The 15,261-nt window shown below is 35.5% G+C and overlaps 1 protein-coding gene across 4 annotated transcripts in view; it reads left to right on the forward strand.

The window, feature by feature from the left end:
* ARHGEF37 (Rho guanine nucleotide exchange factor 37) overlaps window positions 1–15,261 on the forward strand; it is a 79,158-nt gene that overhangs the window by 23,284 nt on the left and 40,613 nt on the right. For all 4 annotated transcript variants that reach the window (XM_051978683.1, XM_051978681.1, XM_051978685.1 and 1 more), the window contains one exon: window positions 11,172–11,292. In XM_051978683.1, the coding sequence (XP_051834643.1) occupies window positions 11,172–11,292 (121 nt within the window). The remainder of the gene's footprint in view (window positions 1–11,171; window positions 11,293–15,261) is intronic.

Genomic DNA, 15,261 nt, shown 5'->3' on the forward strand with positions numbered 1-15,261 from the left:
CCTATTAAGTTACTCCAGGGTATTGAGCCAAAGTGGTAGTCATTCCTGTTCTCCTTGTATTGGACATTGTTCTTTGTGTTTGAGGTCTGGTATCATACAGAGTAAGAGCTTGCCTGATCTGGGTGAGATTTTTTTTCACCAATAAGGATTGGTCTATACTTTAGAGAAAAGGTAGGCGGATGGGTTGATTTTCCACAGGGTAATCCAATCTTTCTAAGATGTTCAGTTTCTAAACAGTTTTGAGAACTGAACTCAACCTTCACAGGTATAAGCTGATCATCCAAGACTCAGATGGGCCTCTTATTCTCTGCCTCTCTCTCTCTGCCTTTCTCTCTGTCTCTTTCTATTTCTCTCTGTGTGTGTCTCTCTCTCTCTCAGTGTGTGTGTGTCTCTGTCTCTCTCTGTGTCTCTGTATCTGTGTCTTTCTCTGTCTCTCTCTGTCTCTGTATCTGTCTCTCTCTCTCAGTGTGTGTGTCTCTGTCTCTCTCTGTGTCTCTGTATCTGTCTCTCTCAGTGTGTGTGTGTCTCTGTCTCTCTCTGTGTCTCTGTATCTGTGTCTTTCTCTGTCTCTCTCTGTCTCTGTATCTGTCTCTCTCTCTCAGTGTGTGTGTGTCTCTGTCTCTCTCTGTGTCCCTGTATCTGTCTCTCTCAGTGTGTGTGTGTCTCTGTCTCTCTCTGTGTCTCTCTATCTGTGTCTTTCTCTCTCTCTCTATCTCTCTCTGTGTCTCTGTATCTGTCTCTCTCTGTCTCTGTCTCTGTGTCTCTGTATCTGTGTCTCTCTCTCTCTCTCTTTCTCTCTGTTTCTTTGTGTGTGTGTGTCTCTCTGTGTGTCTCTGTGTGTGTGTGTCTCTCTCTGTTTCTTCCTCTGTGTCTCTGTCTCTATCTCTGTGTCTCTGTCTCTGTCTTTGTGTCTCTGTTTCTGGGTCTCTGTCTCTGGGTCTGTCTTTCTCTGTCTATGTCTCTGTCTGTGTCTGTGTCTCTGTGTTTCTCTCATTAGCGGTCATAGAATTACAAGTATTACTCGTTAGAGGTTAATCTATTTTTGCGAAAAGAAATCTAAATTTGGAGTCAGGAGATTTCCTGATTCTGCAGCTCCTTATTTGTGACACCTTTGTAAAATAACTTCTCTCTAGGCCTTAATTTTCTTTTCTTTTTTTTTAATTAAAGCCTTTTATTTTCTAAATATATGTATGGATAATTTTGACATTCCCCCCTACAAAACCCTGCATTCTAGTTTTTTTCCCTTTCTTCCTCCACACTTCCTCTCCCAGGCTCTGGGCCTCAACTTTCTCATCTGCAAAAATGGCCTTTCCATGTCTACATCCTATGGCAACCAGTGATTTTCCAGTTCTTTGACAATTATAACAGCTTACATTTTTATGACACTTAAAGATTTGCAAATTTCTATCTTCATAATAAACCTATACTGGCAGTTAGTAAGAACAAGAAACCCTAACCCCAATTATTTATATGGTCCTAGCTGGGTAAGCCACTTATCCTTTGACTTTCTTCTTGATCAGCAAATCAAAGAAGTTGAACTGGATAATTTTCAAGGTTCCTTTAGCTTTAAAATCTGGGGTCTTTTAATGATATTAACACTTCAGGCAAAGTCACTGCCTGAGTGGGAGGCAGCTCACGTACTTGCTCTATTGAAACTCAAAAGTTAGCAACAGGCCAAAAATGGTCAAGAAATCCAATGAGAAGTTATAGTAATGGCCTTTTTCTATCCTAAAACTTCACAAAAAAATTAACTAGAAGGCCAAAGGCAAGAAGAAAGGGCCACTTACCAAACAAAGCCAGCATCAGAAATGGACTGCAAGGCTTTATGTTTAAAGGTTTCCCCTAGAAAATCCAACAAACCTGTGTAGTCAAGAAAGCTACACAAACCCTATCCCGGGTCAGGGTCTTTGGGAATCCCAGGGAGTCGCTCCAAGCAGTGACCACTGCAGAGCTCCCACCAGGATTTCTTGGGCTCAGACGCAGAAATCCTTAACAGTCTTTTCTGAGATGTCAAAGAGGGGTGCACTCTAAGACGGGTGTGTAATTAACCCCAGAAAGTACAGAACCCCAAGGCAAGACCAGGCAGGATGGAACTGCCCCACCCAAAAGTTTAGCAAGAGTAGAACCTGGCTTTGTCACAACGCCCTAATTCTGTAATAAAAGCAAGAGAGGCAAGGAAATCAAAGAAAACACTGACTAGTACAAAAAGTTAATGTAAATCTAAAGATTCTCTTCAACTGCAAACACTCCAAGGGAATGATGGACTTTCTACAAGAACTACATGAATACCCAGAAGATGGGAAGAAGGAGGTTAAGAAAATGAAATAAAAACTTTTTTTTTTTTTTTTTTTTTTGGTAAGATAGTTGGAATTAAGTGACTCACCCAGGCTCACAGGTGTGTTAAATATCTGAGATCAGATTTGAACTTAGGTCCTCTTGACTTGAGGGCTAGTGCTCAATCCACTGCACCATCCAGCTACCCCAATAAAAATTCTAAAGGAAATTATTGGAAAGAAAATGGCTTAGAATAGAAAGTGGTAAAGCTTACTCCATAAGAGACTTCCTAGAAACAAAAGCAACATTATCATCATTTTTTGAAGGTGGTTACAATCTGTTGCCATTTGCCTCAATTAGAATGCTTAAGTTTTAGACTTCCCAAATTCTTTATTCCCTCATGTCTATGCAGGCCAGACTTATCAACTCTCCTTCCCACCCTGCCCTGGTCTTTCATTATGCCTTCTGTGATCCCTGTTAATTACAAATAATCTTTCATTTTCAACATTCACCTTCCTGTAAATTACTTTGTATTTTGTATTGAATTTTTAATGTGTATGTTGTCCTTCCCTCACAATATTAATAGAAGCTCTTTCTTTTTTTTTTAATTGAAGTTTTTTATTTTCAAAACATATGCAAAGAAAATCTTTCCTTTTTTTTCTTTCTTTTTCTTCTTCTGGTTTCTTTTTTTAAAAAAATTTATTTTTTTTTTATTAAAGCTTTTTATTTACAAAACATGCATGGGTAATTTTTCAACATTAAGCCTTGGAAAAACTTTCTGTTCCAAATTTTTCCCTTCTTCCCTCTACCCTAGATGTTACCAATACTTGTTAAATATGTTTAAAATATATGTTAAATCCAATATATGTATACATATTTTTATTAAAGCTTTTTATAAAACATATACATGGGTAATTTTTCAACATTGACCCTTGCAAAGCATTTCTCTTCCAAATTTTTTCCTCCTTCCCTCCACTCCTCTCCCCTAGATGGCAGGTATTCCAATACATGTTAAACATGTTAAAATATATGTTAAATCCAATGTATATTTATTTATACAGTTATCTTGCTGCAAGAAGAAAAATCGAATCTAGGGGGGAAAAAAAACCTGAGAAAGTAAACAAAATTCAAGCAAACATCAACAAAAAGAGTGAGAATGCTATGTTGTAATCCACACTCAGTCCCCATAGACCTCTCTCTGGGTGCAGATAGCTCTCTCCATCACAGACTATTGGAACTGGCCTGAATCACCTCACTGTTGAAAAGAGTCATGTCCATCAGAATTGATTATCATATAATGTTGATATTGCCATGTATAATGATCTCCTGGTTCTGCTCACTTCACTCAGCATCAATTCATGCAAGTCTCTCCAGGACTCTCTGAAATCATCCTGCTGGTCATTTCTTACAGAATAATAATATTCCATAACATTTATATACTATAACTTATTCACCCATTCTCCAACTGATGGGCATCCACTCGGTTTCCAGTTTCTTGCCACTACAAACAGTGCTGCCACAAACATCTTTGCACATACAGGTCCCTTTCCCTTCTTTAGGGAATATAAGCCCAGTAGTAGCACTGCTGGATCAAAGGGTGTGCACAGTTGGATAACTTTTTGAGCATAGTTCCAAATTGCTCTGCAAAGATAATTTTTCAACATTGACTCTTGCAAAACATTCTGTTCCAATTTTCCCCCCTTCTCCCACGCCCTCTCCTAGATGGCAAGCAATCCAATATCTGTTAAACATGGTAACAATAATAACAAATATAGGCATGTAATGTAAGTTCTTTTAATGGAAGAGTTAGTTCATTTTTTTTGGTCTTCATGTTCCCTGTGCTTAGCATTGTGCCAGGACAAAAAAGTATGTATTAAATAAGTTTTTGGTAAATTGAATTGAATTTTCTTTTTAAATTTCCAAGTTTTTCTGAGAACATCCTGTTAGCCATTCCTTATAGCATAATGTCATTTTATCATAATCATATGTCACAACTTATTAGGCCATTCCTGAACTGATGGGCATCCCCCTAAATTTCCAGTTCTTTGCCACCATAAAAAGAATACATGTAGGTCCTTTCCCTTTTTTATGATCTCTTTGAGATATAGACCTAATAATAGTGTTATTAAGTCAGGGGGAATGCATGTTTTTATAGCCATTTGGACATTGGACATGGTATCAAATTACTCTCTAGAATAGTAGAATTGGTTCACAAGTCCATTGATTAGTATTTCAATTTTCCCACATCTCTTCCAACATTTGTCATTTTCCTTTTTTGTCATATTGGCCAATCGGATAGATGTGAAGTGGTACCTCAGACTTCTTTATTCTTTTATTTTTAATTTTTTTAATTTTTTATTTATTAGTAGGGAAGCCAGATGGTTATAGGTTGATAGAATACCAATCCTGAAGTCAAGAGGACTTGAGTTCAAATTGGTTTCAGATATTTGACGGTTATTAACAATGTGACACTGGGCAAGTCATTTAATCCCCATTTGTTTTGCCAAAAAAGAAAAAAAATTAGTAGTAGTAGTAAAGTTGAGGGCCTTTAAAACAATAATTTGCAATTTGTTTTTACTCTTTCATAAGCTGTAATAAACACATGCTTAATTTATTCAGCTTGCCATTTATGCATTTGGATTTTGCTCTTGAATATTTTGTCACTTGCTTTGAAATTTTAGATTTTGCTGTTAATTTTTTTCTGTTTTCTGTTTATTTACCACAAACATTTCCTCAGTTTTTTTTCTTCTCTCCCCCTCTCCCCCCTCTTCTCTCCCCTTCTTTTCTCTTCCCCCTTTCCCTTCCCCCACCGTCTATGTGTATATATGATTGTTTTTATTTATAGCTATGTGTGTGTGTGTGTATGTCTGTTAGAAACTTTTCATTGTTATAAGTTGAATTCCTCTACCTTGTTCCCAATAATTTTTTTGCTTTTAAATAGAAATTTGTTTCTCTTTTAGAGTGGAGATAAACATATTATCCTTTTTTTTCTTCCAACTTTTTTGTTTTTTTAGTTTTTACATTTGCATATGGTTTACCTGCAGTTAATGTAGTACATAGTGTTAGATATGGGTGTGAAGATTTTTGATGTTGTTTTTTGACATATTGCTAACCAGTTTTCCCAACTATAATTATTAAATGATTCAAACTTGTTTACCTTAGGATTACTGCCTTCCTTCTTTTCTTCACTCCTCTACCATCTTATTCCTTTTTTTTTCTTTCAAAATACTTAACTTTGATACCTAAATTTGACCCAAAGTCACTGTGCTTTTTTGGTTCTATAAATCAAAATCCTTTTATAGATTTCTCAAATATATGTAGCTTTAAAAATTGTTACCTGTCATCTTTCAAGAAAGTTTTATTTGATGCTTTGAAAAGAATATTAGCTTCTTTCTCAATAACCCTTGCCCTGAAATATGTGTATTCCTCCCTTGTTAAAAAAAAAAGTATAATTAAATCAAATCAACATATTGGAAATATTCTGATAACATATGTCTTTCTGCAGTTCATCAGCTTCCACTTCTGTGGAGAGAAGATAGGTGAATATTTTTCAGTGTTTTAATCAGAATTCTGATATCTTTGAATATAATTTTTCTTTGTTATATTGATCACGGTACAAAATATTCTCTCCTTTTTGTTTATATTATTACGTATCAGTTCTTAGAAGTTTCCCCAAGTTTCTCTATATTCTTTATAACCATCATTCCTTATATCCAAATAACAGTTCCACCATCTCCCAATTGATGAATGACCACTTTGTCTCCAGTTTTTTGTAATAAAAAAGGACTACTCTAAATGTGGTACCATTCATTCTGTTTAGGCATTTGTGTACTTGGTGTGTATTCCTAGAAGTGGTTCATAAGCTTTGTGACAGATTAGTGACAGCTCATTTCCCATCTGGCTATGTTCCTTTTAGACTTCTTTGGCTTCTCCACCAGGCCTTTTGTGTACCTGCTTTTCATCTTTTTGTATTATTCTCCCCCCTCCCCCAATTACTTTTGCCTCAGCAAAGAGGTAAGTTACTTGCTTGGGATCACATAGCTAGTAAGTATCTGAAATCAAATTCGAACACTCTTCTTCCTGACTCCAGGTCTGGTACTTTATCCACTGTACCACCTAGCTGCCCCAACACATAATACAGTGCCTAGCATATAGTTAGCACTTAGTAAATGTTTATTTATTGATGATTAATGTCTAGTGACTTTTCTAGAATAATTCTAAATTATTTTCCAGATTAATTTGTAGCTTTATAAACATATTAGTATGCTTGTCTTCACATTGCTTCACATATTTACTATTTAGTTTTCTTCATCTTGGCCAATCTGATAGGTATGAAATACCTAATATATTATTATTAATGATTCAGAACATTATTTCACATCATGGTTGTTAACTTATATTTCTTCTTTTGTATACTGCCTGTTCATATCCTTAACTACTTGGAAAATCACCTTCATTCTCTAAAAAGAGTTCTTATCTTTGCAATGAAAATGATTTTTATATGAAGTCTAAATATTAGATATATCACATTTCTGTGTCTGTTATTTTTTAATTATAGAGAAATCCTTTATAATTAGAATTTTTCTTTTTTTTATTATAGCCTTTTATTTTTCTAAGTATATGCAAAGATAGTTTTCAGCATTCACTTTGCAAAACCTTATGTTCTTCATTATGAAATGCAAAATGGATAATTTTGATTATATTAAATTTAAAAGTTTTTGTACAAACAAAATCAATGCAACCAAAATTAGAAGGGAAGCAGAGAACCAGGGGAAAAAAATTTACATCTAAGGGTTCTGATAAAGGCATCATTTCTAAAATGTATAGAAAATTGATTCAAATTTATAAGAATACAAGCAATTTTTCAATTGACAAATGGTCAAAGGATATGAAGAGACAATTTTCAGATGAAAAAATTAGTTATTTCTAGTCATATGAAAATATACTCTAAATCATTATTGATTAGAGAAATGCAAATTAAGATAATACTACATACCTCTCAGATTAGCTAAGATGATAGGAAAAGGATAAATGTTGCAGTGCATGTGGAAAAACTGGAATATTGCTACATTGTTGTGAATTGATCATTCTGTAGAATAATTTGGAGCTATGCCTAAAGGCCTATCAAACTGTGTATACCCTTTGGTCCAGCAGTCTCACTACCGATCTGTATTCCAAAGAGATCACAAAAAAGGGAAAAGGACCTACAGGTACAAAAAATGTTTATAGCAGCCCTTTTTGTAGTGGCAAGAAACTAGAAAGGGAATAGATGCCCATCAATTGGAAAATGGTTAAATAAGTTGGCAAAATCTGATGGACGTAGCTCTAGTCAACAATGAGGCAATTCAGGTCAGTTCCAAAAAATGTATGATGGAGTAAGCAATCTACATCCAGAAAGAGAACTGTGGGGACTGAACTGTGTATTACAATATAGTATTTTCACCTTTTTTTTTGTTGTTTTTGCTTGGGTTTTTTTTCTCATTGGTTTTTTTTTTTTCCTTTTTGATCTGATTTTTTTTTTGACCTGAGGCAATTGGGGTTGCCTCATAGCTAAGAAGTATTAAGTATCTGAGGTCAGATTTGAACTCAGTTCCTCCTGACTTCAGTGCCGGCATGCTGTCCACTGTGCCATCTAGCTGCCCCTTGATCTGATTTTTTTTTTTTTTTTGTGCAGTGTGATAAATGTGGAAATACGTTTAGAAGAATTGCACATGTTTAACGTATATTAGATTATCTGTCTGAAAAGGGGAGGGAGATGGGGAGAAGGGAGGGAGAAAATTTTGAAACACAAGATTTTGCAAGGGTGAATATTGAAATTTCTTTGCATGTATTTTGAAAATAAAAAGCTATTGTTTAAAAAAAAAAACCTTGTTTTAATTTTTTTCTCTCTGTCCCATAGACAGCAAGCAATCCAATATATGTTAAACATGTGCAATTCTTATAAACATTTCCCTATTTGTCATGCTGCACCAGAAAAATCAAATCAAACGATGAAAGGAAAAAAAAATGAGAAAAAAACCCAAGCAAACAAATGGCAACAACAGCAAAAAAAAAAAAAAAAAAAAAAAAAGTGAAAATATTACTCTTTGATCCACATTCTGTCTCCATAGTTCTTTCTCTGGATGAAGAAGCCTATTTTCCTCACAGGTTAGCATCTTATTGTTGAAAAGAGCCAAGTTCCTCACAATTGATTATCATCCATTCTTATTGTTGCTGTGTACACACACTTTACTTGGTTGTCTTGGTTGTCCACACTTTACCTAGCATCAGTTCATTCAAGTCTTTTCTGGTTTTTTTGAAACCAGCCTGCTTGTCATTTCTTATAGAATAATAATATTTCATTACATCATAACTTACTTAGTCAGCCACTTCTCAACTAATGAGCATCCAATGTGTTTCTTTGTGGCTTTTTTTCCCCTTGAAGTTAATATTAATATGTTTAGGTGAGTTAAATTGGAGGTTAATATTTTTGATATCATATGAATTTTGTCTGTTTGCTATCATAGCACCAAAGATTTAGAATTGGAAAAGACCTTATGGCTCAGATATTTCATCTCACTAATTTTACAGTTGAGGGGGAACTAAAGAAGACCAAGAGAGTTTAACTGACTTGCCTAAGATGATTATTAATAAATGGCAGATCCTTGATTCAAAGCCAAGTATTGTTCCACTGAATCATGCTTCTGCCCAATCATCCCCTATTTTCAATATTTATGGCAAATTTTCTTGTATAATTTAATGTAACATGGTGGTAAAATTATACAGTCTTTGGCAATCTTGACACATAAGTTTTCACATGCTGTCCTTCATATCTATGATTATTGCCCAAATTGATTTAAAATCCTTTTATTTTTTAATTTTCTAAAAAAATTATTTTCATTTTCCTCTATTCTTTCTACTTTTTCTTTTAATTTTTAATAAAATACTTCCATCTATCATCAGATTCATAGCTTTTATATTATCAATGGATTTTGTTAAATTGTTGGGTTTCATCATCAGTTTTCCACTTTCTTTAATTACATCTTTATTTTGAAATCTGATTTTTCTCAAGCCATTCTCCAATTGATAAATGGTCAGAGGACATGAACAGACAATTTTCAGATGATGAAATTGAAACTATTTCTACCTATATGTAAAGGTTCTCTAAATCACTATTGATCAGAGAAATGCAAATTAAGATAACTCTGAGATACCACTACACACCTCTCAAATTGGGTAAGATGACAGGAAAAGATAATGACGAATGTTGGAGGAGATGCCAGAAAACTGGGACACTGATGCATTGTTGGTGGAGTTGTGAACAGATTTAACCATTCTGGAGAGCAACCTGGAATTATGCTCAAAAAGTTATCAAACTGTGCATACCCTTTAATCCAGCAATACTACTACTAGGCTTATATCCCAAAGAGATACTAAAGAAGGGAAAGGGACCTGTATGTGCCAAAATGTTTGTGGCAGCCCTGTTTGTGGTGGCAAGAAACTGGAAACTGAATGGATGCCCAGCAATTGGAGAATGGCTGGGTAAATTGTGGTATATGAACGTTAAGGAATATTATTGTTCTGTAAGAAATGACCAACAGGATGATTTCAGAAAGGCCTGGAAAGACTTATATGAACTGATGCTGAGTGAAATGAGCAAGACCAGAAGATCATTATATACTTCAACAACAATACTATATGATGATCAATTCTGATGGACCTGGCCGTCTTCACCAATGAGATGAACTAAATCAGTTCTAATGGAGCAATAATGAACTGAACCAGCTACACTCAGCAAAAGAACTTTGGGAGACAACTAAGAACCATTACATTGAATTCCCAATCCCTATATTTTTGCCTGCCTGCATTTTTTATTTCCTTCACAGGCTAATTGTACAATATTTCAGAGTTCAATTCTTTTTGTACAGCAAAATAACGGTTTAGACATGTATTCTAATTTTGCATTTAATGTATACGTTAACGTATTTAACATATATTGGTCATCCTGCCATCTAGAGGAGGGGGGAAGGGGAAGGAGGGGCAAAACTGGAACAAAAGTTTTGGCAAATGTCAGTGCTGTAAAATTACCCATGCATATATCTTGTAAAGAAAAAGCTATTAAAATTTTTTTTAAAAAAAGAAAGAAAAAAAGAAATGACCAGCAGGATGAATACAGAGAGGCTTGGAAAAATTTACATGAACTGATGCTAAGTGAAATGAGCAGAACCAGGAGATCTTTATACACTTCAACAACAATACTATATGAGGATGTGTTCTGATGGAAGTGGATCTCTTCGACAAAGAGAAGATCCAATTCAGTTCCAATTGATCAATGATGGACAGAATCAGCAACACCTAGAGAAGAAATACTGGGAAATGAATGTGGACCACCTGCATTTTTGTTTTTCTTCCCAGGTTATTTTTATCTTCAAAGTTTTTCTTGTGCAACAAAGAAAACTGTATGGATCCACACACATATATTGTATCTAAGATATACTTTAACATGTTTAACATGTATAAGACTGCTTACCATCTAGGGGAAGGGGTGGAAGGAGGGAAGGGAAAAGTTGGAACAGAAGTGAGTGCAAGGGACAATGTTGTAAAAATTACCTATGCATATGTTCTGTCCAAAAAAAAGCTATAATTAAAAAAATAATAAAAGAATTAGCTTTGTTTAGCTATTAAAAAGAAAAATGATTTTTCTAATTACATTTAATAGTCTCTATACATTTATTGTATCTTAAGAAATTTGTTTTTTTTATAGCATTGTCTTTGGTGATGTTTTTGCTATCTTTTTTTTTTTTTTTGAGGATTTCTGCTAGTTTTGCAGGGATCTTGGATCTAGATCTCAATTTAAAAGACGTTGATTTATTTCATATCTGTTCTTTTGACTTCCTGTTGTGATTCATGTTTTTTAGTTGCCAGATGGAGACTTGGATGTGATATTCTCAAACATTAATGATGTTATCAAAGTCAATAGCCGTTTCCTCAAAGGCTTAGAAGAGGCAGAATCTGAAGATGAACAGCTGAATTTACTTGGTAAGTACACTAACATTCAGCAGAATGTCACTGATAACTGGCTTTAGCATCTAATCCCATTTGAAATTCAGCAGCTTATTCAGTATATGTTTGTGGAGGGTCTTCTATGTGTAAAGCCCTATGGAAGACACTGAGGATGCAAAATAATGGCAGAGTGTGTTATGTGTTCTATACCTCCACTTTATATGGGTGGATGTGAGAATCATGAGCCTCTTGGCCTAAAAGCCAGTTCTTAATATTACTTTCAGGTTCTCAGTAACTTGAGCAATTCAATACCTGTTTTTAAATACTCCTTGCACCACATAGTGATACTCTACCATCTTAGCACAATTAGAGCTAGTTAATAGAAGAGAGAGCAGATTATTTTACAATTTGTTATTCCCTCTTTGAGCCAAATCCAATGAGATTAAGGTTCAAATAATGCTCATCCCCCCCCCCATTTCTTTCCCTCAACTGTAAAAGGTCCTTTGTGCAACATAATTTACCTCATTTTACCTACTCTTTCCTCTCCTCCTAGTACAATCCCTTTTCCACTTCTAATTTCTTTTTTTATATCATCACCTTACAGTCCACTCATATTTCCATTTTCTACTTCTTTTAACTACTCTGACAAAGATAAGTTCTCAAGAATTATATGTATCATCTCCCATGTAGGAATGTAAACATTTTAATCTTTAAAAAGCATAGTTTTTTTTTTCCCTTTCATTTATCTTTTTTATGCTTCTCTTGAGTCTTGTATTTGAAGATCAAATTATCTGTTCAACTCAGGGAATTTTCAAAAATTTCTGATGAAAACACAATTTCATTGAATGTCAATCTTTTCTCCTGAAAGATAATGTTTATTTTTAATAGGTAGTTGATTCTTAGTTGTAATCTAAGCTCCTTTGCCTTCCAGATATCATATTCCAGGCACTTTGATTCTAATCCTAGGTCCTAGGAAATTGTGATTGTGGCTGCTCAGTATTCAAATAGTTTCTTTCTGGATGTTGGCAGTATTTTCTCTTTGATCTGATAATTCTGGAATTTAGCTAAAATATTCTTCGGAATTTTCATTTTGGGATCTCTTTCAGGAGGTGATCAGTGGGTTCTTTCAATGACTATTTCCCCTTTTAGTTCTAGAATAATAGAACAGTCTTCCTTAATGATTTCTTGAAAAATGTTGTCCAAGTTCTTTTTTGTCCATTATGACAGGTGGTCCAGTGATTCTTAGATTGCCTTTCCTGGATCTATTTTCCAGGTCAGTTGTTTTTCTGATGAACTATTTTACATCTTTTATTTTTCATTTTTGAAAACTGAATGATTCTTTTTTTTTTTTTTTTTGCTGAGGCAATTGGGGTTAAGTGACTTGCCCAGGGTCACACAGCCAGGAAGTATTAAGTGTCTGAGGCCACATTTGAACTCAGGACCTCCTGAATTCAGGGCTGATGCTCTAACCACTGCGCCACCTAGCTGCCCCAAACTGAGTGATTCTTGATGTGTACTTGATTTGTTCACTTCAAGTTGTCCAATTCTAATTTTTAGTGAATTATTTTCTTTTTTTTTAACCTTTTGTATTTGACCAATTGTACTTTTAAAGAAGTTGTTAAGTTCAGTGAATTTTTTTCCATTTTGCCAGTTTTGTTTTTAAAGGGATTTTTTTTTCCATTTTGCCAAATTATTTTTTAAAGTTATTTTCTTCAATATCTGTGCTTCCTTTTCCTAGTTGCCGGCTTTCCCCCCCAAACTTAGGTAATTCCTCTGCATAATTCTCATTTCTTTCCCCCATTTTTCTTCTCTCTTTTAAGATCCTTTTTGAACTCTTCCAAGAGAGCCTTTTAAGCTAGCACCAGTTCAGAAGTCTCTTTGAGGCTTCACCTGATGCCATTTTGCCTTTACTGTCCTCTTTAGGTTTGTGTTCTAGTTTTCCCTGTCTCCATGGTAGCTTTCTATATAGTCAGAGCTCTTTTTGTTTCTTTTGCTCATTGAGCTCTGTTCCTAGATTGTCCCATGCTTCTTATTTTAGAGGACAGGGGCTTCTTACTGACTGTATTGGGGCTGGGGCCAGTGGTGTTACAGATTTCTCACTGTGCTGGGTGGGCCTGGCCAAGTCTTGCCATTATGCTGAAGTTTGGAGGCTCACAATTTGCGTTCTGTAATTGCGTTGGAAGATTCACAGATGGCTGCTGATGCACTGGTCTTCTGAACCAGCATAGAGTAGCCAATGTTGTTGTATTTTGGCTGAGTCTTTCGACAGATTTCCCACACTGGGCCTCCCCTCCTTTCTTCCCTTTCCTTTCTCCCTCCCTCCCTCCCTCCCTTCCTTCTCCTGTTTCTCCCTTCCCCCCTTCCCTCTTCTTTCCCTCCTTTTCTTTCCTCCCTCTGTCCATATAGGGTATCATACCCCTATCTACACAAAATCTTAAAAACTTTTTTTTTTCCTTTTGGTTCTCTGGACCCTCCCACGATATCTTGGGATTTATTGTCTAGATTTCATTCTTAAACCAAAACCACTTAGACATTATATTTAATTCAAAGCCACTCTGATCCTCATTGATTGGCCACCAGTAGGTCCCAAGCTCATCCACATCTGGATATTGTGTGGGTCCTGATTGACTCAGATGAGTGTAAATAGCAATCATTTCTGCATTGGTCAGAAACCACGAGGGTGTTCTCTCCCAGAAGATTTATCTAGATTTCTTTGGACCAGGCGAAGAGGAAATTCTCTGCCTCAATTGCTCCCTAGCCTTAATCACTGAATGGGTGTGGTCTCAGTCAGACTCTGATCTGCTGAAAACTTTAGCTTACTAAGGCCAAAGTTTCCCTCTGCATCCAAGGCCATCTCCAGTCCTCCTGATGTGTATCTGGCCAATGGCTCCAGATGGCTTTGGAGGGGAAAGTGAGATGGGTGACCTAGAACAGCCTTCCCTCACTTAAACCAACTCACTTGGATATCATCATGGTCTTCTTTCAGAAGGAAGGACAAACAACAACTCAATTGAGACAGACTTTTCCTGCATCCCTTCCCAGATATCTTAAGCTGGAAAATTATTACTCTCTGAATGTTTATGGATTAAACTCCAAAATTCATCTAGGAGTTACTAGTGTTAATTTGGAGAGAGGTTCAGTCAATGGCCTGTCTACTCTCTGTCATCTTAGCTCTGCCTCCCTTTATATTACAATTTAAAGAGTAACTTCCTAACAATATGGAATGGGCCACCTCAAAACACTCTTGATAGAACTGTTGTCAAGTGAATTTCTTCTTTAGTATATTTGGATTTCTGAAGTTACCTCCCAGAACTGAGATTCTCTGATTTTTCTAATTCAGTGCTGATTTTTCATTTCCTTTTTCCTGTCTCCATGAGCTTCCTATCTCTTTCTCTTTATAACAAGGGAGAATCGTAAGTACTTAATATGCTTGTTATCTTGACTTGCTACTAACAGCAGCAATAATAATAACAGCAGCAGTATAAGCAAGGTTTTTTAATTTTTCAGCCATGCAGATTTACAATCCATCTGTGCCTTCTCATTTTTTAAGATTCTTGTTGGCACACTTCCCATAATACTCCATTCCGATCCGCACCAGATGTCTTTCTCTTATTTTTTTAAACATGTCAAGGGTTAAAAAAAAAAAAACAAAAATTAAGTGCTAGAATGTGGACTTATATTTTATTCTCGAGGCAGTAGAGAGCTATTGGATATTTTTGAATAGGGAGTACCTTGAAAAGATCTGTGTGTTAGTGCTATTAGTTTAATGGATATATGAGAGAAGAATTGATGAGAGGGGAGACTGAAGGCAGGAAGACCAATTAGGAGACTTGCAGAGAGTACAGATAAAATGGGATGCATGATGTTATATGGTGCAGAGTAGGGAGAAAGATGGATGTGAAAGTTGTTGTAGGGTTAGGATCAACAGATATTGGCAATTGATGGGATATGGGCATTGCATGAAAATAGAGTCAAGGATGACTGTTACAAACTTGGGCAACTAGA

This window comes from Antechinus flavipes, chromosome 2 (assembly GCF_016432865.1).
Source record: "Antechinus flavipes isolate AdamAnt ecotype Samford, QLD, Australia chromosome 2, AdamAnt_v2, whole genome shotgun sequence".
NCBI classification, from domain to species: domain Eukaryota; kingdom Metazoa; phylum Chordata; class Mammalia; order Dasyuromorphia; family Dasyuridae; genus Antechinus; species Antechinus flavipes.